We start from the raw sequence: 25,658 nt of genomic DNA, 5'->3' as shown, positions 1-25,658 counted from the left end.
CTCAACGTTGTGATTACAATCAAGTTCCTCTGATCAAAATCGGCTGCAGATTAACGTATTTCATGTTTTATGATGAAATCCAAAAACCTGCCTTCCCAAGTCCGTGGAGCAAGATTGACCCCTTGTGGACAAATTTGGGAAGGGCATGTAACTAACTTATACAGCAATAATAAAGTTGTAACCATATTTAAAAAGTTATACTTTGTGGTTATAACAAGGAAAAAAAGAAAAAGAACTGACTGTGATCATTTAATCTCACATATGGAATTTATATATATCCTGCATTTTTGCTCTGATCATAGATTGTAGAAAGTTTATCCAGTGTGTTTTTCATATATAATCGTGCTGTGTCATAGTTCTAAGGAAATTGTTTACTAGAGTTTTGCAATACAGGACTTGCTTGGTTAAGCAGGAATTTTAAGGAATGATCACGAATTTATTATCAAAGAAGACAAAGAAACGCAGAAAAAAACTACAGTACCTAGAATTCTTGGGAGTGGAGCTTTTAACCTTTTAAAAGCATGCGCCCCCGGTGAAACAGGCTTACTCTTACGCTCCACTGTTGCTCCTTCGCCTCTTGACTTTTCTTTCTCTTGGGTCTTGAGACGCCAACCTCAGCCGTCCAAATTTTTATGACCCGTTGTCTGTCTCAACCATGTGTTGTCTAAACTAATTTCTTGCTTGTGCGTGCAAAGCTAGAAATTACTTTTTCATTTTTCTACAAATAACTTTTTCTCCACTTTTGTCAAGTTAAACACGCAGGCGCATTTAACTTCCTTTGACAATTTTTCAAATTAAAACCTTTTTCTTCTTGAACTCCAAATTCACGTCATGAACCTTTTTCTTACAATGTCAACCATTTTTGTATCGAATTTTTGATTTGATCTGGCTTCCAAAGACGACAAAATCCGAATTTTTGCTTTGGCAAATAGAAAATAAAGACACTCAAGCCTAAACTCTGACGATCCCAGGTGGCAAGCGCTGCAGAGGTAAAAACATCCAGGTCAGCTGAGCCACACCAGAGAGTGAGCTGCCGATATAAGTCACGGCGATTACAACTGAAAGTGCCCCTGGTAACCCACAAAACCGGGCGCAGCAACCGGCAGAGTCTCTTTGTCAAGGTACCGAAAAACAGCTGTGCAGAAGGACAGCTCCTTGACTGAAAACCAGATGGCTCCCAGCATCTGACCTCACGGAGACCAGCTGCACAGTGCATCCAAGTAAGACTGGGCTATGGTGTCAGATAAAAACAGAGTGGCTTTATTTAATTCTATTCACTGTCACTAACCATCTCTCACGTTAATAAATAAAGTAAATCCCCAGCGGATTAGAACGGAATTCGCTCTTAAACTCCCGCAACTAAACCAAACTGCATAAACGTCATATAATCATTGCTCATTGAACTTCGTCATCATCAAATTGCTTACTGTGATATGTCTTGTTATTTAACTCCTGACTGAGTAAAATAAATGTTTTAAATGCATGAAGTTGTCTGTGATTTTGTATGGTATTACAGAGGGGGTCAGACTTGACCTGTAGAACTTACTACTGTAAGATTACAGACTAATTTTGATATTTCCTATTGACTAACCCTAAAATCAGTGATGTTATAACCTTGTTATAATATCATTCCGTCATAGGTGGTGCCCCCATTATTCGAGGTAAAATTATCCACAAGTGATAATTTCAAAATATCCCAAACACATCTTCCTGCTACATCTGTGTCGAGCAGAGAAGCCGTGGACACCGTGCAAGTACTCGCTTGACAATATAAGTGTTTCCACCTGCCAATCAAAAGGATTCCGCCAGCGAGAGTGAACCATTCTGACACCAAAAACATGGTGCAGCTCTGACCCAAACCACTTGGATGAAATGGGGCTGTCAGTATCCTGTAACAATCCATAAATTAATGGGGCTATTAACATAATGGTTCTTGTTCTGATGTCACTTCGTCCATCTTCTCCAATGTTGTGCCTGGGCCAAAATTTCCTGGTTTTTAGTGGCGCGCAGTTCAAAATCCAAATATTTATCTCTTCAGAAAATGCGTGCCAGGAAAGGATACATTTCAAACCGTTGTTTAATTTTAGTCTCAAATATTCAATAAAACATGGCATAAAGTGTCACCTACACTTTAAAACATATAAATTCCATCACAGATTAGACTAATGTTCTAATATTGTACAGTATTAACTTAAAAAAAATTGCAGCCCACTAGATGGCAGTATGTGGCTTACTGACGGTCCACAGACAAGTGGTTGAACACTGTATTATCTTAAATTGTTTCCTGATATTTTTGTTTTTAATCAACTTTAAAGTGTTTTTACTGAATAATTTAACACGGCAGTTGTGATATTTGATGCTTATGTGTGATTAATAACAGCAACAGGAAGTCTTAAGGGAAGAAAACATCAAGCTCCGCCTACTTCCTGAGAAAAATTCACTCCGTCTGCAGTGTAGAAATGTCACTAATCTACAACATGAGCAGGAGAAAAACACTTTAAAAATTGAAACCTTTGCATACTTTTTAATTTTTTAAACATTAAAAGCATAGTAAATGATTTGTAAATAGTAAATTTATGTTGCTCGTGTACGTAACATCAGTTCATCAGTTGTGATGCCCAGGTGCATTCTGGGAAAGGCTCCAGTCCTGAGCTGGAAGGTGTGCGTGATAATGTCACCTCGGATGATGAACTCCTGTCCTTCCACACGTGTGTCTCCTTTGCAGCGCTGCAGCAGCGTGATCCAGTGGTGCATTTCCTCTGCTGTGTCAGCGTTGCAGTGCAGCACGCGGTTCGCCGTGATCATGACAAAGGAGTTCGGCCTGTCACGGTCGGAAACAAAACCCGTAAAAAAAAAAAAAAAAAAAGCTTTCACAATGTGATTCATAAGACAAATGACAAACCTGAAACTGAAGCATGACAAAGAAATTAGTTATTCATGTTTCACATTATTTATTTATTTATTTTTTTGTAATGTTGTTTGGAATATTATATTGTTTTTTAACATGTGAAGCACTTTGGGCAGCTGGTGTTGAAAATGTGCTATATAAATAAAGTTGACACTGACATTGACAAAATTAATGTTTCCAGCCTGTTACAAAAAAAAAGAAGTCGAATTGCTAAACATTTTTTTAACTTAACATAAAACATTATAAATGACATGGTAAATAAGTGAATTATATTTCTGTTGAGCTTTTCTATATGCTGTAGATGCTCAAAAACTTTACAGTGATCTCTCTCTCTCACACACAGGGCGAGAGAGAGAGAGAGAGAGAGAGAGAGAGAGAGAGAGAGAGAGAGAGAGAGAGAGAGAGAGAGAGAGAGAGAGAATTATGCAAGGGGCTCAACCACACACAGGGAGAAGGTTTTGTCAGTCTGTGATTTACATTTCAGACTGACATGAACAGCACAGAACTGCTCTCTGAGACATCCTGAGAACTTGTGGGATCCACAGGACGTTACTGGTCATCATATCCAGCCTGTACACAGATACTGTGAGTGCCGTTCAGACTTGAGGCAGACACTGAGTTTTGCCCAGTGAAGACTGGTGTTCCTCAAGAATGTGTTCTGCATCCTACACTGTTCTATGCAGTTCATGGACTGGGTGTTGGGTCGGGTTGTGGAAACCAGGGGCTTCGGTGGATACTCTGATTGCAGCACTTGAGAAGCTGACTGAGGGATCAGAGTGTTTGGATTATAAATGGTCCTGGATCCAGGACAATTCAATTAAAAAGATCCAGACTTTTAATGAGTTCCTGGACTGTATCTGTGTATCTGTGGTGAAAGACTTTCACTGATCTCGGCAGGGACATACTTTACATGTCTGTGATTCCTTTGGGCTTTCAAACTAAGATGCCTGGAAAGCTCTTATGGAGTCATAAGGTCAAAAGTCAGAGGTATTTGTTGAGAATGCTGCTGAGAATGAAGGTCTAAGTCTCTGGGGTCCTGGTGCTTCCTGTCTTGCTGCATGGTTGTGAGTAGTGCTGGGTTGAAAAGATCGATTCGCCAATTTCAAATCAATTCTCATTTTAATTCCCATAGATCACGTCATACAGCCAAAGTTCAATTTTAATATTAATATTAATATTATATGCTGTATGATGCTGTAATGCAGAGGAAGCCTTTGCTGCGTACACACCACAGAATCGCTTGAGGTATGCAAAAGCACATTTGGACAAGCCAGCTTCATTCTGGAATAAGGTGCTGTGGACTGATGAAACTAAAACAGTTATTTGGACATAACAAGGGGCGGTATGCATGGCTGAAAAAGAACACAGCATTCCAAGAAAAACACTTGCTACCTACAGTAAAATTTGGAGGTGGTTCCATCATGCTGTGTGGCTGTGTGGCAAGTGCAGCTACTGGGAATCTTGTTAAAGTTGAGGGTCACATGGATTCCAGTCAAAATCAGCACATTCTTGAGAACAATGTTCATGAGTCAGTTGAGAAAGTTGAAGTTGCCCCGGGGCTGGATCTTTCAACAAGACAATGACCCTAAACACTGCTCAAAATCTACTAAAGCATTCATGCAGAGGAGCACGTACAATGTTCAAGAATGGCCATCTCAGTCCCCAGACCTGAAAATTATTGAAAATCTGTGGTGGGATTTTAAGTGGGCTGTCCATGCTCCCAAACCAACAAACCTGAGATGTTTTGTAAAGAAGAATGGTCCAAAATACCTTCAACCAGAATCCAGACTCTCATGGGAAGCTATAGGAAGCATTTAGAGGCTGTTATTTCTGCAAAAGGGGGATCTACTAAATATTGATGTATTTTTTTCTGTTGGGGTGCCCAAGTTTACGCACCTGCCTAATTTTGTTAAAAGAATTATTGCACACTTTCTGCAAATCCTATAAACTTCATTTCACTTCTCAAATATCACTGTGTTTGTCTGCTGTATGATATATTTAACTGAAATTGCTGATCCAAACAACCAATGATTTATAAAGGAAAATCATGGAAATCATCAGGGGTGCCCAAACGTTTACACACAACTGTATGTTGCTCTGTCTATCTGATATTTCTACATCTCTTCCTGTGGTCCTAAATGAGCTAAGAGAGTTTGGTAAGATTTGTGGCTATAAAGTAAACACACAAAAATGAATTGATGCCCATAAATCAGGACGCAATAGATTCTCTGTCTGTGCGTGCATCACCATTTAAAGTGTGTGAGGACAGAATAAAATATCTTGGTGTTTGGGTCACACATAAATTTAAAGATCTTTTTGCGGCAAACTTTCCATTAAGGAAGATCTTGAACGTTGGGATCTAGTCTAGTGGTAGTCTAATGGTTAAGGTGTTGGGCTTGAGACCAGAAGATCCTCGGTTCAAATCCCCGCCTGACTGGAAAGATCACTAAGGGCCCTTGGGCAAGGTCATTAATCCCCTGTTGCTCCCGGTGTGTAGTGAGCACCTTGTATGGCAGCACCCTGACATCGGGGTGAATATGAGGCATAATTGTAAAGCACTTTGAATGTCTGATGCAGATGGACAAGTGGTATATAAATGCAGTCCATTTACCATTTACTATTTATCCCTGGAAGGTAGAATTAATACCATAAAGATGAATCTATTGCCAAAACCTCTTTACATGTTTCAGTGTGTACTGGTGTATCTAACCAAAACATTTTCATCTCCTTAGATAGAAAGCTCTCCTCTTTCATTTGGAACAAAAAGAACCATGTATAAGTAAAGTTATATTACAGAGATCTCAACAGCATGGAGGACTCAGGTTACCAAATTTCCAGTACTACTACTGGGCAGCAAATATTAAAATAATGTCTTATTGGATGGTTAATGATGAAACAACACCTGCACCGGGGCCCCCCAGGGCACCGTCCTCTCGCCTTTCCTCTTCACCCTGTACACCTCGGACTTCATCTACAACACGGACAGCTGCCACCTCCAGATGTTCTCTGATGACTCTGCCATTGTGGGTCGCGTCTCTGAGGGGAACGAGCTGGAGTACCGGTCGGTCATCACAGACTTCGTGGACTGGTGTGAGCGCAACCACTTGTGTCTCAACACCAGTAACACGAAGGAGATGGTGATCGACTTCAGGAGGAAACCACCACCTCACCCACCGGTGAACATCCAGGGGGAGGACATAGAATCTGTGGACAGTTTCAAATACCTGGGTGTTCACCTCAACAGCAAACTGGACTGGACTCACAACACAGACGCTCTGTACAAGAAAACACAGAGTCGCCTCCACCTCCTGAGGAGACTGAGATCCTTTGGAGTGAGCAGGCCTCTACTTAAGACCTTCTATGTCTCTGTTGTACCCTCTGTTCTCCTCTATGCTGTCGTCTGCTGGGCCCCGGGCGGGAGAGAAAGAGACTGAATAAGCTGGTCAGGAAGTCCAGCTCTGTCCTGGGCTGTCCTCTGGACTCTCTGGAGGAGGTGGCAGAGAGGAGGGTGTTAGCCAAGTTCAAATCCATCATGGACAACTCCTCTCACCCTCTGCACCGGACCGTAGTGGAGCTGAACAGCTCGTTCAGTGACAGACTGAGGCACCCTCAGTGCAAGAAGGAACAATACCGCAGGTCGTTCCTCCCTGCTGCTGTCAGACTGTACAATAACACTGTGAAATAACCACATGCAATAATATGTCCACAAATCACGTGCAATATTAATATGTCCACAAATCATGTGCAATAACAACTCGTTTACAAATCCCTGCACTAATGTCACCTTATCACATCTAAATTCCACTTCACATATTGTAAATAAGATGCTCCTATCTTTTTTTTTTCAATTCCAATCATGTTTATATATATGCATATGTTGGATCCAAAGGGATCCAAAAAGGCTAGGACCAAAAGTTATATTGGATCGGTTCCCACTGACCAATAGCATTAGAGCTTACTGCCAACACCTAGCCAATCAGAGCGCGGCATACAAATATTCATGAGATGACATCACTAATGACGTAGCGGAGGTCAGGAAGTTGCTGACAGACGCTGGTTGAAAAAATGGCAACAAACATGTCAACAACAGCAGAAAATCGTCTGCCAGCGAGGTTTGCTGAGTTCACAGAGGAGGAACTGGTGGAAATATTGAACTCCACGGATGCCAAAAACACGAAGAAGGTAGGCAAGCACGCTACTGATGTTTTAGAAGCATTCATATGCTGTTCACAACAAAATGAATTGATCTAATTTATTTGACTCTTTGTTGTTTGCTTAATTTGGGAGGGGGGTGGAGAACACAACAATTGATGGATGGCAAGTCGTCCAACATAGAGAAATATTGGATGAAGAAAAGTTATGTTGGACTCGGCTACACCTCGTCCAATATAACTTTTCTTCATCCAATATTTCTCCTTACCATCCATTATTTGTATAATATATATATATATATATATATATATATATATATATATATATATATATATATATATATATATATATATTCTATTTCTACCTCATTTTCTTATTTATTGTACTGTTACAAGTATTATTGTTATTGCTTATCCTTGCACACGCTGTTTGATGAACATTTTCCTCTACTTGCACCCATCTTGTGTGTTTTTTAAGAGCTGACGTAACGTGAATTTCTCCTCTGTGAGATCAATAAAGTTTATCTTATCTTATCTACACCTGAGTGGCTCATTCCAGAGAAAGACTCTTGTAATAACACTTCCTTACCTGCTTTGTGTTCTTCTCTACCATATCCAGAACCTCTAAGTAATTATTGTTCAAACCCAGTTGCTATTCACTCTTTAAAGATATGGAAACAATTCAGACAAAACTTCAAAATTTGTCAACTCTCATTACTTGCTCCCATTGGGAAAAAAAAAAAAAATCATGCTTTCACATTAGCCTTAACAGATGCTTTGCTTGGTGCTTGGTCTAAACATGGGGTCTGTTCATTTAAAGATATTTTTATAAATGGCTTGTTCCCCTCAATTGAACAGGTGGTCCTAAGATTTGGAATCCCAAGGTCTCACTTCTTTAGCTACTTACAGATCTGTAGCTTCCTGTCTTCTAACGTCACACAATTCCCTTTTGAACCCCAAAGCACACTACTGGATCAAATTAATAATCTTAGTTCATTTAGAAAGGGAAAGATAGGTGACATTTATTCCCTATTAATGGAAGAAACTCTGACCACTCTAAATTCCCTCAAAAGCAAGTGGGAGGAGGACCTTGGCATGGGCATTCCAGAGACCCTTTGGGTCAAAAATGACTGGGAGAATATATACATCTTCGAAATTTATGAAACATACTATCATGCAATTTAAAACCTTCCACAAACTGCACTGGACCAAAGTTAAATTGTCCAAATTCTTACCCAACATAAATTCTATGTGATCGTTGCAAACAACCTGATGCCACTTTAATTCACATGCTTTGGGGATGTCCTAGGTTATCCGAGTTTTGGATGCTAATATTTGGTACTCTTTCTAAAATTATAGGCAGAGACCTACAATTATCCCACTTCCCAGCTGTATTTGGTGGGGTGACACAAAACCTAATTTTGAAAAACCACACACAAAGTTGTCTGGCTTTTGCACACTTGTAGCCAGAAGACAAATTTTGACAAGGTGGAAAGACTGTAACCCTCCAACTTTTTCTCAGTAGATTAGAGACATGCTGTATTTTATTAAACTGGAGAAGATAAGGTATACTGTCAGGGAACAGCCGATACATTTGTACTGATATGGCAGCCTTTCTTAAATCATATTGACAACTTAAGCTCAGACCATTTTGTGAATGAATGATTCTAAGTATTCATGTTTGTAACAAAGAGCTTTGGTTCAACAATTACTGCTCTTCTCTTGTGTACTTAAGTGGTTGTTTGTTTCCCACATAATGGAGTATGTTACGTAATATTTTGTTGTATTGCATTTTGTTTATCATAACTTTTTTCCTTTTTCTTTTTTTAGCTGTGTTTTTATTATTGTTGTTTTTATTTTCATATGGGGAAGTGATTTCCTCAATGTTACTGTGGGTGGTGTTCTGGTGTTCCGTTATTGTGTTGCAAAAAAAATCATAAATAAACCTTGTTAAAAAATAGTAAAGTTACATGATTTAAGTGAAATATTTAGCCATGCAGTTTGTAAAGGAAAACAAAGCTGATAATGATATTGGTAGCAGTTACAGTCAAAACGTAATGAACAACTGGTGAAAACAAAAGATGTTTTCAAAGTCATCATAAAACTGTAATGGTGTCTGTCATGAAGTATTCATATTGCTACTCTGTATCGATGAGTACCCAAATGTATGTAGTCATAATTGTACTTAGTCTGGAAAAAGTGATATCATGCAATCCTTAGTTGTGAGACTTGGACTCTAGTAGCATAAGGTTACAACTGGATGTCTTTGGTACTAGGTCTCTGTGGAGGATCCTTGGGTGGAATGACTGTGTCAAATCAGCGGTTAGTCACTGAGGACCCCGGTGAGTGGAGAAGACCAAGGACATGCCCACCTGGTTGCAGAGAGATTGTTACTTTAGATATTTGGGCATGAACCTGTTGTCTGCCAGGGTGGTTGCCTTTCAGCACTCAAGGCGGTTCCATAGTGCCGTGGATGCGGTGAAGCTCTACACCAGTGCACGCTCCCAGACTTGACATCTAACAGACCAAACCTGGTGCAAAGTCTTTGAGCCCAAAGAGAAACCACACTCACCGCTCTGGATTATCTGAGGCACAAACTGAATCAATCATCCCCACGTCCAGCGTCCCCTGCAAAGACAGATCGACACAGGAAGTCTTCAGGACGGGGATTAAACCTTTTACTTCCTCCAGCTTTGTACAAAAACAACACCTTTAGTCACATCGACCGTGTCAATGACATGATGTGAAAAGAAACTAAATCCGAAGGAGAAGAGGATAAGGTTGAGTGTGTGGGGAACGATGGAATCTTTACACATCTATGACATGCTTGGAAATCTAAAAATAAACAAGCAAATAAAAGTAAACAAGCTCAGCAAACATTTTTCCATGATGGGAACATGAAAACTCTCCAAGTTAGCGAAATATTGCTGTGATATAAGATACGAGCAGCCCGGCTTTCAATAGTGAAACGCCATTTCCCAGCATGCTTGGCCCCTGCAGTACTCACCACAGCGTTCTGAGGGTTGGCCTGCTCATCGTTCATCTCTCTGATCTCCTGTTCTGTGGAGCCGTGGACCTGACTCAGCACACTGAACCACTGGCTGTAACCATGGAAATCGCATCATCACTATGACATTCAACCAATGACAGCAGCAAAGGTATGTGGCCGTTTACATGTATTTTTGCTGACACGCATGTTCATGTTCAATCTGAGATCCAAACTTCAGGAACCACAGCTACACACAAACAATGGAAAGGATAAAAACAAATTGAAGATGAAAATAAAAAGCTCCTGTTGCCTCCAGATCAGCATTGAGATATGGCAGAAGAAACCTGATGAAGGACAAGACCTTCCTGTGGTATCAAACTAACACCGGACGCCCTTCCTGCTCTAACTCCAGTTGTACATGCAGAAACACACACTGGTCTTCCCTTAAATTTAGCAGAATTTCAAATTTGACTGTTCAGCCCTCTTTTGTTGCTTTTCCCATCTACAATCGCTGCTTTTATGCGAAGCATAAATTTCATATTTAGGTTGACTTTGCATTTTAACATAATTATGGTCAAAATATTCTGGCAGAGATCCAGCTATGTTTAGAATTTAATTCTCAGAATCAACTTTTGTTCCTTAAAGAATTTTGCTTGGAGTCTGATGTGCGCAATAATGTCAGTGATCACTGATCTAATCAACAGGGATGCACGGGACGCACGGGACGCCCCCCCCCCACACACACAGGTGACTGTGGAAATCACGCACCTGGCGTCTTCGGCGGACTCAGCAATCAGATGGTAGGTTCTCTCCGGCATGACAATGTCAATGCCGTTCTCCTTTGTGGTGTTATCGATGATTTCTCTGCAGACACAAACAGGCATCAACATCAACCTCATTTTAATCTCACAAGTAACAAAAATATGGAAAAATGTCAAAACAAAATGAAAGATTTATTTTTAATGTCAAACGTGGTCAGACAGCTTACGTGTTTCATAGAACTAGTAGACACCTAGTAATTTTTAAAATCATTTTTCAAGTGTTTCATCCAGAGTAAATGTGCCTAAAGCAGCAGGTGTGAGTATGACACTTATTTGTCATTTCACAGTGTCTCACGTTGTGCACGTTCAACGGAATTTATTTTAAACATTTAGTACTCGAAGTTCATTTTCAAAAGAACATAAATTTTAAAGTGCAATATGCACAAAACAGCTGTTTCCTCATATTGTTTTACATATAAAAACAAAAGAAATGCATCAAGAATTAAAATTTTTCAAAAGTGTTAAGATGTACAACATGCACAAAATTTTTTTGGGGGGGTGTTCCTTCACCAGCCTTACTTGGCGTTGTGCATGTCCAGCACACCCTTCATCCTCTCCTCGCTGTCATTCTCGAAGTACATGAGTTTGCGCTGCCGCAGCACGAACCAGCGGCGCTTCCAGTTGCGGCGGGACAGTGTGGACGAGCCTCCACCCTTTTTGTAGAGCCAGCCCTGCTTCAGAGCCTCCTGCTTGGCCCGAAACCACAGGAAGGTCTCGTCCTTCAGCACGCACCAGCGCCGCTTCCACGTGTTCATGAGACCGCCTGATGAGGAGGAGCGAGAGGAGCCGCAGAAAGTCACTCAGGAGAACACAGCAGAGACAGTAAAACAGGTCAGTTCTGCACAAACGATGGCGCCCCCTGTGGGCCAGCCAGTGGATTCAGTGCATGTTCTCTGTGTGTACACAGACGCTGAATGAACCACTGCAATATCATGTTAGATCTCAAGCACCAAAACGCAGCACATGAAAGGAGTGATTGCTCAAGGGAACTTTGGCAGTTCAGGCGTTACCTTTGATGTGTAGGAAGCTGTGGAAGTACGGCAGCGTGACGCAGCTGTAGACCGAATCTCGCCGGTATGACAGCTCGTCATCGGTGTCGAACCTATCGAAGTCTTCCTCACTGTCCTCAAACTACAAACAACACAAAAATAAAAAAAAAAGACAAAATGCAAACACGCGTCACAGTTTCATCCAGAGTTCGTGTTCAGGAATGTTTAACGAGTCTGAATAAGGTTCTCTAGACAACATTAACAAACTGAATGTGATACTTTAAGTACTGAGATTCTGAAGACTGCAGATGTTTTAGGAATATAAAAATAAATACACACTCACGTGTTGCAGTAGCTGTGACACCTTCATGGTCAAAGTTTAATTATTTAGCACATTTTATTTTAGCTATAAAGTAACTACAGGCCTCTCTGTAGGTTATTGCTAACCACTTTTGTAGTGCCTTGATGCTCGACCTTATCCATCAGATAAATTAAGGCCTATTTGATTCCAGGCCTTGGTTTTCGGGGTTTGGGCCACTGTTGCTAATAGATAACTGAATGACAAGCAACAGACACATATGCGGAAAAAAGGACCTCAACATGATAGCCTGTGTCTGTTGAGGTGATTTTATGGTTTAGTTGTTTCGGCTGCCCCTGGTCTTTCTCAGCTCTCTACCAGCCATGTAGTAATCAGGATCCACTCTGCTTAACTTGTGAGATCTGACAGGATCAGGTGTGCTCAGAGAAAGGTCATGACCTCAGGTGTGGTCCACATCAGGTCATACTCCAGGTAATTACCAAAAAGCTCATGCAGAGCAAGTAGTGGACAAGGACCCTAACCCACCTCCAAATTTTACTGTAGGTAGCAAGTGTTGTTCTTGGAATGCTGTGTTTTTTTCAGCTATGCATACCGCTCCTTGTTATGTCCAAATAACTCAATTTTACTTTCATTAGTCCACAGCACCTTATTCCAAAATGAAGCTGGCTTGTCCAAATGTGCTTTTGCATACCTCAAGCACAGTGGTGGGCACAGTTCCCATAATCCGCTAACCACTAATTATTGCAGCTAATGTTTTCATTATCTGATTAGCTTTTCAAATAACTCTGAAAACCATCAGCGGACCAATTATCTTCCGATAAATTTTGGTCCGATAATTTTTAGACCGCTAACATATTATTGCAGGCTTAGTGAATAAAGCTTTAACAGTTAATAAACAAATTTTAAGTCTAATATCAAAGATTTTAGAGCCTACCTGTTAAATGTTTTGTAGCAGACATACAGTTATCCTCTGCAGACAGAGGAGAGCTGGTTTCAGGAGAAATGACTCTATCCTCTGCAATCAGAGAACTGGTCACAGAAGAGAAACAAAATGATAGCGAAAAAAATCATTTCTCTTGACGCCATACTAACTAGCCAGCAATATCACCCAAGTCATCCAGAGGCATACAGTTTCATTAAACCTATGGTTAAAATTTTAACCAAACTAATTTCGGACACACTAATTAAATTAACGTCACGTCTGAACTTTTATAAAGAGAAAATATCAGCTATATGTTTTAGTTTTAAAGTACTGCGCTAATTTAAAGGTTTCAGTGTGGGCATGGTGTGTTCGCAGTGCATTATGGGTACTGTAAAAGTTCACGACTGAAGACATGCATTTGAGATGCTCTGATCAGTCTCCACATGTACAACAGCATTAAACTCTTTGTATATTGTGCCTAAAACTCAGCTCAGGTTGCTTCTCCATTATTTTCAATTGGAATCACTGTGAGCTGCAATCGCTTCCTGTTTGCTCTTGAATGTCCTGCTTATTGTCTTTTACAACACTGTCTGTCCTCTTTGTTCCAGAGTAATATATATAAAATGTCTGAAATTCAGTTTGCGTTTATTAAATTCCACGCAGATTAAATGTAGCAGACACAGATTATTTATTTAGAGTATTTGTTTTAGCAAGTTTTCAAAATAAATGTTGCGGTTTAAACAACACACACAGAATCCACGATGACAATTGTAAATGAACATTATACAACCAAAATGTACAAATGTATATCAGTTGCAGCAAGAGGCTGCAACAACTCTCTGGTGTGCAAAGGATTATGAGTTAGGGCCTGAGTGTCTGAGCGCCAGTAGATGTCAGTGTTCTATGCATTTCGACGCTGGTTATAGCAGACGATTGTCTAATCCCAACTTGACTTTTGGCTTTTGCAAATGGCTTTTCTTTTTTTTTTTACATATGAAAAAATGGCATATTTTACAAAAGCACATTTATATGTAAACACCAACATACACACACCTCACATTAATGTGTTTGTTTTTACATAGAATGAATGCGTAAACCAATCAGTGTTAGCGGAGGCTCATTTTACCCCATAATCCCTTTGACATCTATGCATGTTTGTTACAAAAACTTCAGGATTAGTGCATTATTTAAAATTAAAATATATGTGTTATATTTTAACTTAATTAATGACAGAATTGTCATTAATGTAGTTATTCTATCCAGATGAATTTGATTTATAAATCAAAACCATAAGTCAAAACTGCTTTATTTTCCAAGACCTCTGCCTCACGGCGGAACTGCTGTATGCAGTTAAGGAATAATGACTCTTTTTTGTGTGACAACCTGGTGGTCAGGTTCCTTTTCCTGCAGTAGAGTTGAGCTTAACGCCTCTCAACTGCTTCACTGCAGCAAAATACATAGTAAACAGGAGCTTCCAGCAGGGGGCAGAGCTCACAAAGACAGAAGTGCTGAGTTAAAACTCAATTTTGAAAGCTATCATTATCAGTTAGTTAGCTGTGGTTAGCTGTGCCCACCACTGCTCAAGCGACTCTGGCTTGTCCAAATAATTATTGCACACTTTCTGTAAATACAAGAAACTTCATTTCACTTCTCAAATATCAGTGTGTTCATCTGCTATATGATATACGGATTTAACTGAAATTTCTGATCCAGACAACCAATGATTTATAAAGGAAAATCATGAAAATTATCAGGGGTGCCCAAACTTTTGTATACAACTGTACTTCTTTTTAAAAAGTATTGGCACTTCCCTCACATGGTTCAGTCTGATTTTTGCTCTAATTAACTATATACAAAGCTACAAACAGCTTGGACAACAAATTATGTGTGTGACGTTACCTACCGATGACTGAGCGCCTTCAGAGCTGAATCGATATACCCCTGAACTGTTGTAGGTGCTCACTGAGCCACGGTAGTCAGGAGACCACTGACCACTGCACGGGTTGGAGAAGGCTACACTACCGCTGGAGACAATAGCACTCTCATCATAATCATCCTGGTCATAATCCGAATCTTCATTTGGAGGGATGAGCTCCACCAATTCATCTGACTGAGCTTTGGACACAGTTGGGGGATGACAGTAGGCGGAGTCCCCACTGGACAACACGCTGTGGCAGGCTGCAGGCACCGGCGGTAAAGGCTGGTGAAGCAGAGCAGTTTGTGGCAGCGGTGGGATCACACCATCGTTGGCGTAGGGGTCTTCTTCAGATGAATCATCACTTGTCCTTATCCCACTTGTGCGCTGACCGTCTGAGTGTCCATGCTCACTTGGGTTTGGTGAGTCTTTGAAGGTCTCATCGTCAGCCTCAAAGCCTTCATCAACCTCCTCTTCGTTGTTACTTCGCCTCTGTCCACCCTCCTTCTTTTCTTCTGCAACTCCCAAAGAACCCTCAATGTTCTTCACACATTCATCAATCTCATCAAAGTTCAACGAGTCCAGGAACTGCTGTGCGGCCTTGCAGGCTTCATCCTCCAGACGCCTCAGCTCCTGGTCACGGAGGCGTTGTAGGCGGTTCAGAGAGGCTTCGGTCAGGGTGAGCTCCTGACGTTCCTTCTGCCTCTGCAGTGCCTGGATCTCCCGCTCCAGGCGCAGGATCTCCTCCACCTGAGAGGCTTCATGAGGACGAATTACCTCCTCATCTTCAAACACATCATCTAAGGTCTCAGGTGACTCCAGGTCCTCAAAGAGTTCCAGAGATGGCGAGACCACGACTGCAGCCGGGGTCAAAACCAGAGAGTTCAAATCAGCCAATTGCAACTGCTCCAGTCGCCTGGCTTCCTCAGCCTAATGGGGGGGAGATATCCATTAGAAACAGAAAAACACAGGAGGGCAATTCTATGGTAACAGAATTGCACCATCAACAAATTCTGACCATATCTGATCATGTGCAATATTTACAGAGTGTAACATAATCAAGTATTCCTGATCCAAGGCCGCCTCCTCCAGACATTTTCCTGACACTCTGTCCATCTGTCCAGTCAAACCTACATGGCGCTACTGGGTAATTCTACAGTAATGGAATTACAATAAGAGCTAATTTTCACTGGTAAGCTAGTTGGAGGCTGTGATGGATGCTGTGAGCTGTTTGCTCATTTCCATTAATGGAATAACAGAATAATAAAGATATATGTGTCTGACAGCCTGAAACAATAAATCTAACATACCTCTCTGGCAATTCGTTCAGCCTCCAGCCTCAGACGCTCCCTGCACAGACACAAAGAGATAACCATCAGCTGATCCAGAGATTTACTGGAACTAACTACAAAAAACCAAACATCTCACGTGCCCGTAAACCACATCGAGCTCCTACAATCAGCTTAACAAATGTTCCAATTTAAAAAGTGGAAACAGTATTTGGATGGAAATAACCAACCTCTCCACTTCCTCCTCCATCCTCCGGAGGCGCTCTTCCTCCTCCTTCTGCCTCCTCCTCTCCATCAGCAGCCGTGCATACGCCCGGCGGGCCAGCTGGCCTCGCAGCTGCTTCTGGAAGGTGAGTGCCGCCCAGCGGAGCAACAGGAACCGCCTCCTCCAATAGAAGGCTCGGTAGTTCTTCTGAATGACCACAATGCACTGCAGTAGCCTTCTGTACTGTTTCCTGTGTGTGGCATCAATAAGTGTGTGCATAAATCAGAGTGTGCGTCTTCTGATCGTCATTTTTAAAGCGCCTTGGGGCAACTGTTTGTTGTGATTTGGCGCTATATAAAAAAAAATTGATTGATTGATTGATTGATTTTAGTGCCAACTTGGATCGGACTTAAAATTCTTCTTTTTCTGTTTTCTTGTGAGACACATTTTCCTTTAACCTTTTAATTTTCACCTTATGACATCACACAGGGTCAAAGTCGCAACGACCACATTGTTCCAATATTTTCTAAATGACTATGTTTGATTAAATATAGACTTTTCTACTATGACAAAGAAAATTTCAGTAAACATTTTTGCTGTTTCTGCTGTAAGTGAGAAAATGTTTTATTTCTGTAAATTGTTTGTTTTACAATTTGATTTAGGGAAAAGATAAATAATGAAAGCAAAATCAACAACATCGGGGGACTTCTTTTGCTGTGCCCTCTAAGCATCACAATATAAATACACAAGTAAATACACATCTGCCTGTAATAATGTTTTTGACTATGTGTGAATTCATTATGATGTCATTCATATAACCATTCATTAATGTTTGGATGCGCAATATATGGTTGAGATCATCCATCTAGTCTTCTTGGTTGTTGAGAGATACAAATGAAACTGTTTTTCAGACCATGATTCCCTTGTCCTTTGACCAAACTACTCCAAAATCTAAACACCTCTAGATGTCAATCTAAGTAATATTCCCACCAGGTTTGGAGGAAATCCATCCACCTCTTGTGGAGTTATCTGCACACGCATGCACACTAGCTTTTTTTTTTTTTTACCTGACTGTGTAGCCTATCACATGGGCCTGGATGATCATAGCTGCTTTCAGCACCTCCACCTCCCTCTGCTTCTCCAGACGATGCTCCAGTGACTCCCTGAGAAAGACCTGAGAGGAGAGACAGGAGCAAAGGAGAACAGTGGAAAAAAAAGACAAAACAAGGGAGTAACAGACAAGTGAGGAGATGAGGACAGGACTGAGGAGTCTTTCCAACTGCGACTGGAAAAGCAGCAGACAGAAGTCTCTCCCATCACAGCAGTGGCTATGACTGGAGTCTTGGTGGCTTCCCTCACTCATCCACTTCATGCATTCTGGTTTGGGGGAGGCCTGCTCTCAAAACATTTAGCATATTGTCTCTGAACATTTGCTTGACATTTTTTAGGCATGTATTTTATTTTGACTTTATTTTATGCCCCCAGTGGTTGGAAATACACATCGCACATCGATCAATCAGGCAGGAGACTTTTCTTGGGGGGGGGGCATCAAGTGATTTATGTCCCATGACTAATCAAAGCAAACACACTTGGACTGAGGCAAAGTGTGACTTTATGAAACAACCTCGAACATGAATCACATGCAAAGACAACATTTGCATGTCAAAGCGTGACAGCGCTAATCCTTTTTTAGCATTACTATGCTAACCAGGAGGACAAAAGCCCCACGAAGCCTCCGCAGATGTTTGAGTCTTGTAGCTGAATCGTATGAGCTCAGCCCCACCGAGAGAACAAAACCTCAGACCGAAGATCTGCATCACTTCCAGTCAATTACATGTGTGAGTGTGGACAGTCGGGACAGGAGCCAGAAGAAAGGATGGACGTGACACGGCGGGAGGCCACCAGTGCCTGAGAGACAGACAGAAGGGCTTTAACGCTTTCACTCGCAGCAGCAGACTGCACACTTGAAAATCTGAATCAGACCAGGGTCTCAGCAGAACCACACAGACAGTTCCAGCCATGGCTTAATAAAGCTGCATGATTCCCGAAGTGTTTGAAATGGATCTTTTTTATTTAACCTTTATTTAACCACGTAAGTCCCATTTAGATCGAGATCTCTTTTGCAATGGAGATGTGAATAATTCTAAAGTTTCCAATTCACCTAACCTGCATGTCTTTAAATGTGGGAGGAAACCGCAGCGCCCGGAGAAAACCCACGCAAACATGGGGAGAACATGCAAACTCCACACAGAAAGGCCACAGGTGGGAATCAAACTCATGACCTTCTTGCTGTGAGGCAACAGTGCTAACCATTAATCCAACGTACTGACGAATAATAGCTGCCGTAACAGCTTTATCTCTGACAACAATCCAAACGGCATGTGTCTGGGTTTAAAAAAATAAAACTCATACATGGATGGAGCAAGTTTAGAAATGACCCAACAACATATCTGCGTCTGTTGGACAATTTTTTTTAAAATTCATTTTTAACTTTCTGGAAACCTATCGAACATCAGAGATTTGACGTTTCCAAATAAGTTTTCTTCAGACTGAAGCAGGTGTGAAAACGATGCAATCAAATTAAAAGATAAATGAATAAACTTCCACCTGGACAACAAACAACCCAATCTACACCCCCACCACAGCATCCACAATAACTGCCCTAAGTGTGTCCCCAGCATCCACCATCACTGCCCTAAACATGCCCCCAGCATCAACTATCACTGCCCTAAATATGCCCCCAGCATCAACCATCACTGCCCTAAATATGCCCCCAGCATCCAGCATCACTGCCCTAAATTTGCTCCCAGCATCCACCATCACTGCCCTAAATGTGCCCCCAGCATCAACCATCACTGCCCTAAATATGCCCCCAGCATCAACCATCACTGCCCTAAATGTGCCCCCAGCAGCCACCATCACTGCCCTAAATATGCCCCCAGCATCAACCATCACTGCCCTAAATATGCCCCCAGCAGCCACCATCACTGCCCTAAATTTGCTCCCAGCAGCCACCATCACTGCCCTAAATTTGCTCCCAGCATCCACCATCACTGCCCTAAATTTGCTCCCAGCATCAACCATCACTGCCCTAAATATGCCCCCAGCGTCCAGCATCACTGCCCTAAATTTGCTCCCAGCATCCACCATCACTGCCCTAAATATGCTCCCAGCATCCACCATCACTGCCCTAAATTTGCTCCCAGCATCAACCATCACTGCCCTAAATATGCCTCCAGTGTCCAGCATCACTGCCCTAAATTTGCTCCCAGCATCAACCATCACTGCCCTAAATATGCCCCCAGCATCAACCATCACTGCCCTAAATATGCTCCCAGCATCCACCATCACTGCCCTAAATTTGCTCCCAGCATCCACCATCACTGCCCTAAATTTGCTCCCAGCATCCACCATCACTGCCCTAAATATGCCCCCAGCATCCACCATCACTGCCCTAAATATACCCCCAGCATCCACCATCACTGCCCTAAATTTGCTCCCAGCATCCACCATCACTGCCCAAAATTTGCTCCCAGCATCAACCATCACTGCCCTAAATATGCCCCCAGCTTCCAGCATCACTGCCCTAAATTTGCTCCCAGCATCAACCATCACTGCCCTAAATATGCCCCCAGCATCCACCATCACTGCCCTAAATTTGCTCCCAGCATCCACCATCACTGCCCTAAATATGCTCCCAGCATCCACCATCACTGCCTTAAATTTGCTCCCAGCATCCACCATCACTGCCCTAAATATGCCCCCAGTATCCACCATCACTGCCCTAAATATGCCCCCAGCATCCACCATCAATGCCCTAAATTTGCTCCCAGCATCCACCATCACTGCCCTAAATTTGCTCCCAGCATCAACCATCACTGCCCTAAATATGCCCCCAGCATCACTGCCCTAAATATGCCCCCAGCGTCCAGCATCACTGCCCTAAATTTGCTCCCAGCATCCACCATCACTGCCCTAAATTTGCTCCCAGCATCAACCATCACTGCCCTAAATTTGCTCCCAGCATCCACCATCACTGCCCTAAATGTGCTCCCAGCATCCACCATCACTCCCCTAAATTGTATTGCTATAATAAACTAGAACAGAGTTTCATCTAAAACGGTCCACGCCCACTTTACACCAGTTTGTTGGACTGACTGAGGTTCAGGACACAAAAACGTGGTCATGTGACCACCGTGAGGCATTCACAGTCACGCTGTGGTCAATCATCTGTGGACTCCATGTGTCATTCCCACATAGAAACCACCTTGTTTATTACTGATGCAATTCCTGATCTGCACCTTAAACTCACAATGGTCATGCACAAATAAAACCCATTCTGATTCAAATCCATTAAATAGACCCAGTGTCCCGTCACACCAGGGACTGAAGGTGCACATTTACGTCTGGACTGCGGTAATGGACCCTGATTGTGGTTTCTTTCAGGGTGTGAGCTGAACTCTCACTGCTAAATTTTAGCTTCAGTGTCCGTCCTGATTGAGTAAATCAAGCATGATTTTTAAAAAATAGGAGGCAAAAATCCTATTTTATATCTGCATATACCTGGTTATAATAGAGTGTTGCCAAACACACACAAGTACATATACGGTAACCTTGTAACTGTTAGGACGACAGCGTTGACATGAACGTGATGGGCGCACTCTGTCAGTATAAAGCATCCTCCTCCTGTCTGATCTCACCTTGGTTTTGCCGAGCTGCCACTCTGAGTTTTGGCTGTCGTAGAGGTTCAGCAGCTGGATGCAGCTCCCCCTGGGGTCATCTGGCATTAACACACCCCGCATCAGAACCTTGTACCTGAGGGGCGTGACAGAGCAAAGCGAAGGCTGTAAAAGTGGAACAGCTGGTACATACGACAGTGTTACCAAACATTTACTCATAAAAATGAAAAAACAAACAAAAATACAACACCAGTCTACTCACAATCTGGCTCCAGAGCATCAAGTCTCAAAAGCCAATACAGTTGTATGTAAAGGTTTGGGCACCCCTGATGATTTTCCTTTATAAGTCACTGGTTGTTTGGATCAGCAATTTCAGTTAAATATAGCATATAGCAAACAAACACAGTGACATTTGAGAAGTGAAATGAAGTTTCTAGGATTTACAGAAAGTGTGCAATAATTCTTTGAAAAAAGATTATGCAGAGGCATAAATTTGGGCACTCCAACAGAAAAAATACATCAGCAGGCGGGAAAGCAGGCCGACTGGGTGACTGTGAGGAGGAAGCGTAGTCCTAAACAGAAGCCCCGTGTACACCGCCAACCCGTTCACAACTCTAACCGCTTTTCCCCACTCGGCGACACACCCTCCAAGGAACAAACTCTGGTTATTGGCGACTCTGTTTTGAGAAATGTGAAGTTAGCGGCACCAGCAACCATAGTCAATTGTCTTCCGGGGGCCAGAGCAGGCGACATTGAAGGAAATTTGAAACTGCTGGCTAAGGCTAAGCGTAAATTTGGTAAGATTGTAATTCACGTCGGCAGTAATGACACCCGGTTACGCCAATAGGAGGTCACTAAAATTAACATTGAATCGGTGGGTAACTTTGCAAAAACAATGTCGGACTCTGTAGTTTTCTCTGGGCCCCTCCCCAATTGGACCGGGAGTGACATGTTTAGCCACATGTTCTCCTTGAATTGCTGGCTGTCTGAGTGGTGTCCAAAAAATGAGGTGGGCTTCATAGATAATTGGCAAAGCTTCTGGGGAAAACCTGGTCTTGTTAGGAGAGACGGCATCCATCCCACTTTGGATGGAGCAGCTCTTATTTCTAGAAATCTGGCCAATTTTCTTAAATCCTCCAAACCATGACTATCCAGGGTTGGGACCAGGAAGCAGAGTTGTAGTCTTACACACCTCTCTGCAGCTTCTCTCCCCCTGCCATCCCCTCATTACCCCATCCCCGTAGAGACGGTGCCTGCTCCCAGACTACCAATAACCAGCAAAAATATATTTAAGCATAAAAAATTCAAAAAGAAAAAATAATATAGCACCTTCAACTGCACCACAGACTAAAACAGTTAAATGTGGTCTATTAAACATTAGATCTCTCTCTTCTAAGTCCCTGTTAGTAAATGATATAATAATTGATCAACATATTGATTTATTCTGCCTTACAGAAACCTGGTTACAGCAGGATGAATATGTTAGTTTAAATGAGTCAACACCCCCGAGTCACACTAACTGCCAGAATGCTCGTAGCACGGGCAGAGGCGGAGGATTAGCAGCAATCTTCCACTCCAGCTTATTAATTAATCAAAAACCCAGACAGAGCTTTAATTCATTTGAAAGCTTGACTCTTAGTCTTGTCCATCCAAATTGGAAGTCCCAAAAACCAGTTTTATTTGTTGTTATCTATCGTCCTCCTGGTCGTTACTGTGAGTTTCTCTGTGAATTTTCGGACCTTTTGTCTGACTTAGTGCTTAGCTCAGATAAGATAATTATAGTGGGCGATTTTAACATCCACACAGATGCTGAGAATGACAGCCTCAACACTGCATTTAATCTGTTGTTAGACTCAATTGGCTTTGCTCAAAATGTAAATGAGTCCACCCACCACTTTAATCATATCTTAGATCTTGTTCTGACTTATGGTATGGAAATTGAAGACTTAACAGTATTCCCTGAAAACCCCCTTCTGTCTGATCATTTCTTAATAACATTTACATTTACTCTGATGGACTACCCAGCAGTGGGGAATAAGTTTCATTACAGTAGAAGTCTTTCAGAAAGCGCTGTAACTAGGTTTAAGGATATGATTCCTTTTTTATGTTCTCCAATGCCATATACCAACACAGGGCAGAGTAGCTACCTAAACTCTGTGAGTGAGATAGATTATCTCGTCAATAGTTTTACATCCTCATTGAAGACAACTTTGGATGCTGTAGCTCCTCTGAAAAAGAGAGCTTTAAATCAGAAGTGCCTGACTCCATGGTATAACTCACAAACTCGCAGCTTAAAGCAGATAACCCGTAAGTTGGAGAGGAAATGGCGTTTCACTAATTTAGAAGATCTTCACTTAGCCTGGAAAAAGAGTCTGTTGCTCTATAAAAAAAGCCCTCCGTAAAGCTAGGACATCTTACTACTCATCAATAACTGAAGAAAATAAGAACCCCAGGTTTCTTTTCAGGACTGTAACCAGGCTGACAAAGAGTCAGAGCTCTATTGAGCCGAGTATTCCTTTAACTTTAACTAGTAATGACTTCATGACTTTCTTTGCTAATAAAATTTTAACTATTAGAGAAAAAATTACTCATAACCATCCCAAAGACATATCATTCTCTTTGTCTGCTTTCAGTGATGCCGGTATTTGGTTTGACTCTTTCTCTCCGATTGTTCTGTCTGAGTTATTTTCATTAGTTACTTCCTCCAAACCATGAACATGTCTATTAGACCCCATTCCTACCAGCCTGCTCAAGGAAGCCCTACCATTAATTAATGCATTTAATCATTAGTGATTGATCTCTGCTCCCCTCCACAGCATGTCTTTTTCCTGGTTCTCTCCCTCAGCCCCAACCAGTCCCAGCAGAAGACTGCCCCTCCCTGAGCCTGGTTCTGCTGGAGGTTTCTTCCTGTTAAAAGGGAGTTTTTCCTTCCCACTGTCGCCAAGTGCTTGCTCACAGGGGGCCGTTTTGACCGTTGGGCTTTTTCCGTAATTATTGTATGGCTTTGCCTTACGATATAAAGCGCCTTGGGGCAACTGTTTGTTGTGATTTGGCGCTATATAAATAAAATTGATTTGACTTGAAAAGAGTGGACATCAGCATTTTTTCGGCACATTGAGACAGACGTGCGGAGGAATTCCGCGCGTCGCGGTGGAGCTGCATGGCGCAAAGCAACGCCGTGATGAAACCTCACAGGACATGTTGGGGCAGGTCCTGCACAATCACAATCGGATAATCACACGACTGAAAAGCAACCGGAATCCATCTGAAATCCACCTTTAAGCCGTCCTGTGAGACCAACACCGAGGCGGTTTTGTCCCACGTAATGAACGACTCCGTGGCGCGTCCCTCCGCTTTTCTTTCCATGAAAAAAACTCCTGTAACTGTGGAATGTACCGAAAAAGTGCTGATGTCCACATCTTCAGCCTTTTTGTGAAAGTCAGATGAGGTCCCGGATCAACAAAGCCTTCACGTTGGAAATGATCTGGTTGTTCCAGCGGGGTGTGAGCCTGTCGATGGGGGCTGGGAGCGCGCCGCGCTCTCAGCAGGTGTGGGCGGTCTTTAAACCGTCTGGATCACTCCTTAATCTGTGTAATCCCCATAAAATCATCCCTGAAAGCCATATTAATTTTCCGAACGTGTCCACCTGGAGGTCTCTCACAGTTTCGGGAAAAATTCTGATGGAAAAAAAGCCCAAATCATTCCGCCATTTCCTGACAATGAAAATCCGACGAGAGGGGTGGACCACTCCTCACTCAAAGCCTGCTCACAGGCGAATGACGCAACCGACAGGCGTGGAAAAACTCACGCATGAGCACGAGGGTTCAAGCTTGTCTGACGCAATCACACGTGATTCAAATCCATATGGTTTTAGAAAAAAATAAAAAGGTCGGATACTTTTCTAACAGACCTCGTACACCATTTTTTCCAGATTATAATTCAATTCAATCAATTTTTTTATATAGCGCCAAATCACAACAAACAGTTGCCCCAAGGCGCTTTATATTGTAAGGCAAGGCCATACAATAATTATGTAAAACCCCAACGGTCAAAACGACCCCCTGTGAGCAAGCACTTGGCTACAGTGGGAAGGAAAAACTCCCTTTTAACAGGAAGAAACCTCCAGCAGAACCAGGCTCAGGGAGGGGCAGTCTTCTGCTGGGACTGGTTGGGGCTGAGGGAGAGAACCAGGAAAAAGACATGCTGTGGAGGGGAGCAGAGATCGATCACTAATGATTAAATGCAGAGTGGTGCATACAGAGCAAAAAGAGAAAGAAACAGTGCATCATGGGAACCCCCCAGCAGTCTACGTCTATAGCAGCATAACTAAGGGATGGTTCAGGGTCACCTGATCCAGCCCTAACTATAAGCTTTAGCAAAAAGGAAAGTTTTAAGCCTAATCTTAAAAGTAGAGAGGGTGTCTGTCTCCCTGATCTGAATTGGGAGCTGGTTCCACAGGAGAGGAGCCTGA

The 25,658-nt window shown here is 42.2% G+C and overlaps 1 protein-coding gene across 1 annotated transcript in view; it reads right to left on the bottom strand.

Annotated features, from left to right (window-relative positions):
* Positions 1 to 25,658, bottom strand: part of myo10 (myosin X) — a 289,282-nt gene that overhangs the window by 39,661 nt on the left and 223,963 nt on the right. Inside the window, exons 19-29 of the mRNA XM_034183772.1 lie at positions 21,209 to 21,323; positions 17,576 to 17,682; positions 16,534 to 16,758; positions 16,325 to 16,364; positions 15,003 to 15,944; positions 11,880 to 12,000; positions 11,389 to 11,632; positions 10,817 to 10,912; positions 10,067 to 10,160; positions 9,632 to 9,687; positions 2,679 to 2,821 (exon numbers count right to left, since the gene is read on the bottom strand). Of these exons, the coding sequence (XP_034039663.1) occupies positions 2,679 to 2,821; positions 9,632 to 9,687; positions 10,067 to 10,160; positions 10,817 to 10,912; positions 11,389 to 11,632; positions 11,880 to 12,000; positions 15,003 to 15,944; positions 16,325 to 16,364; positions 16,534 to 16,758; positions 17,576 to 17,682; positions 21,209 to 21,323 (2,183 nt within the window). The remainder of the gene's footprint in view (positions 1 to 2,678; positions 2,822 to 9,631; positions 9,688 to 10,066; positions 10,161 to 10,816; positions 10,913 to 11,388; positions 11,633 to 11,879; positions 12,001 to 15,002; positions 15,945 to 16,324; positions 16,365 to 16,533; positions 16,759 to 17,575; positions 17,683 to 21,208; positions 21,324 to 25,658) is intronic.

Source organism: Thalassophryne amazonica, chromosome 12, assembly GCF_902500255.1.
Source record: "Thalassophryne amazonica chromosome 12, fThaAma1.1, whole genome shotgun sequence".
In the NCBI taxonomy this organism is placed as follows: Eukaryota; Metazoa; Chordata; class Actinopteri; order Batrachoidiformes; family Batrachoididae; genus Thalassophryne; species Thalassophryne amazonica.
Note: the sequence above shows the minus strand (reverse complement) of the source record. Positions and strands in the feature narration are given on the sequence as shown.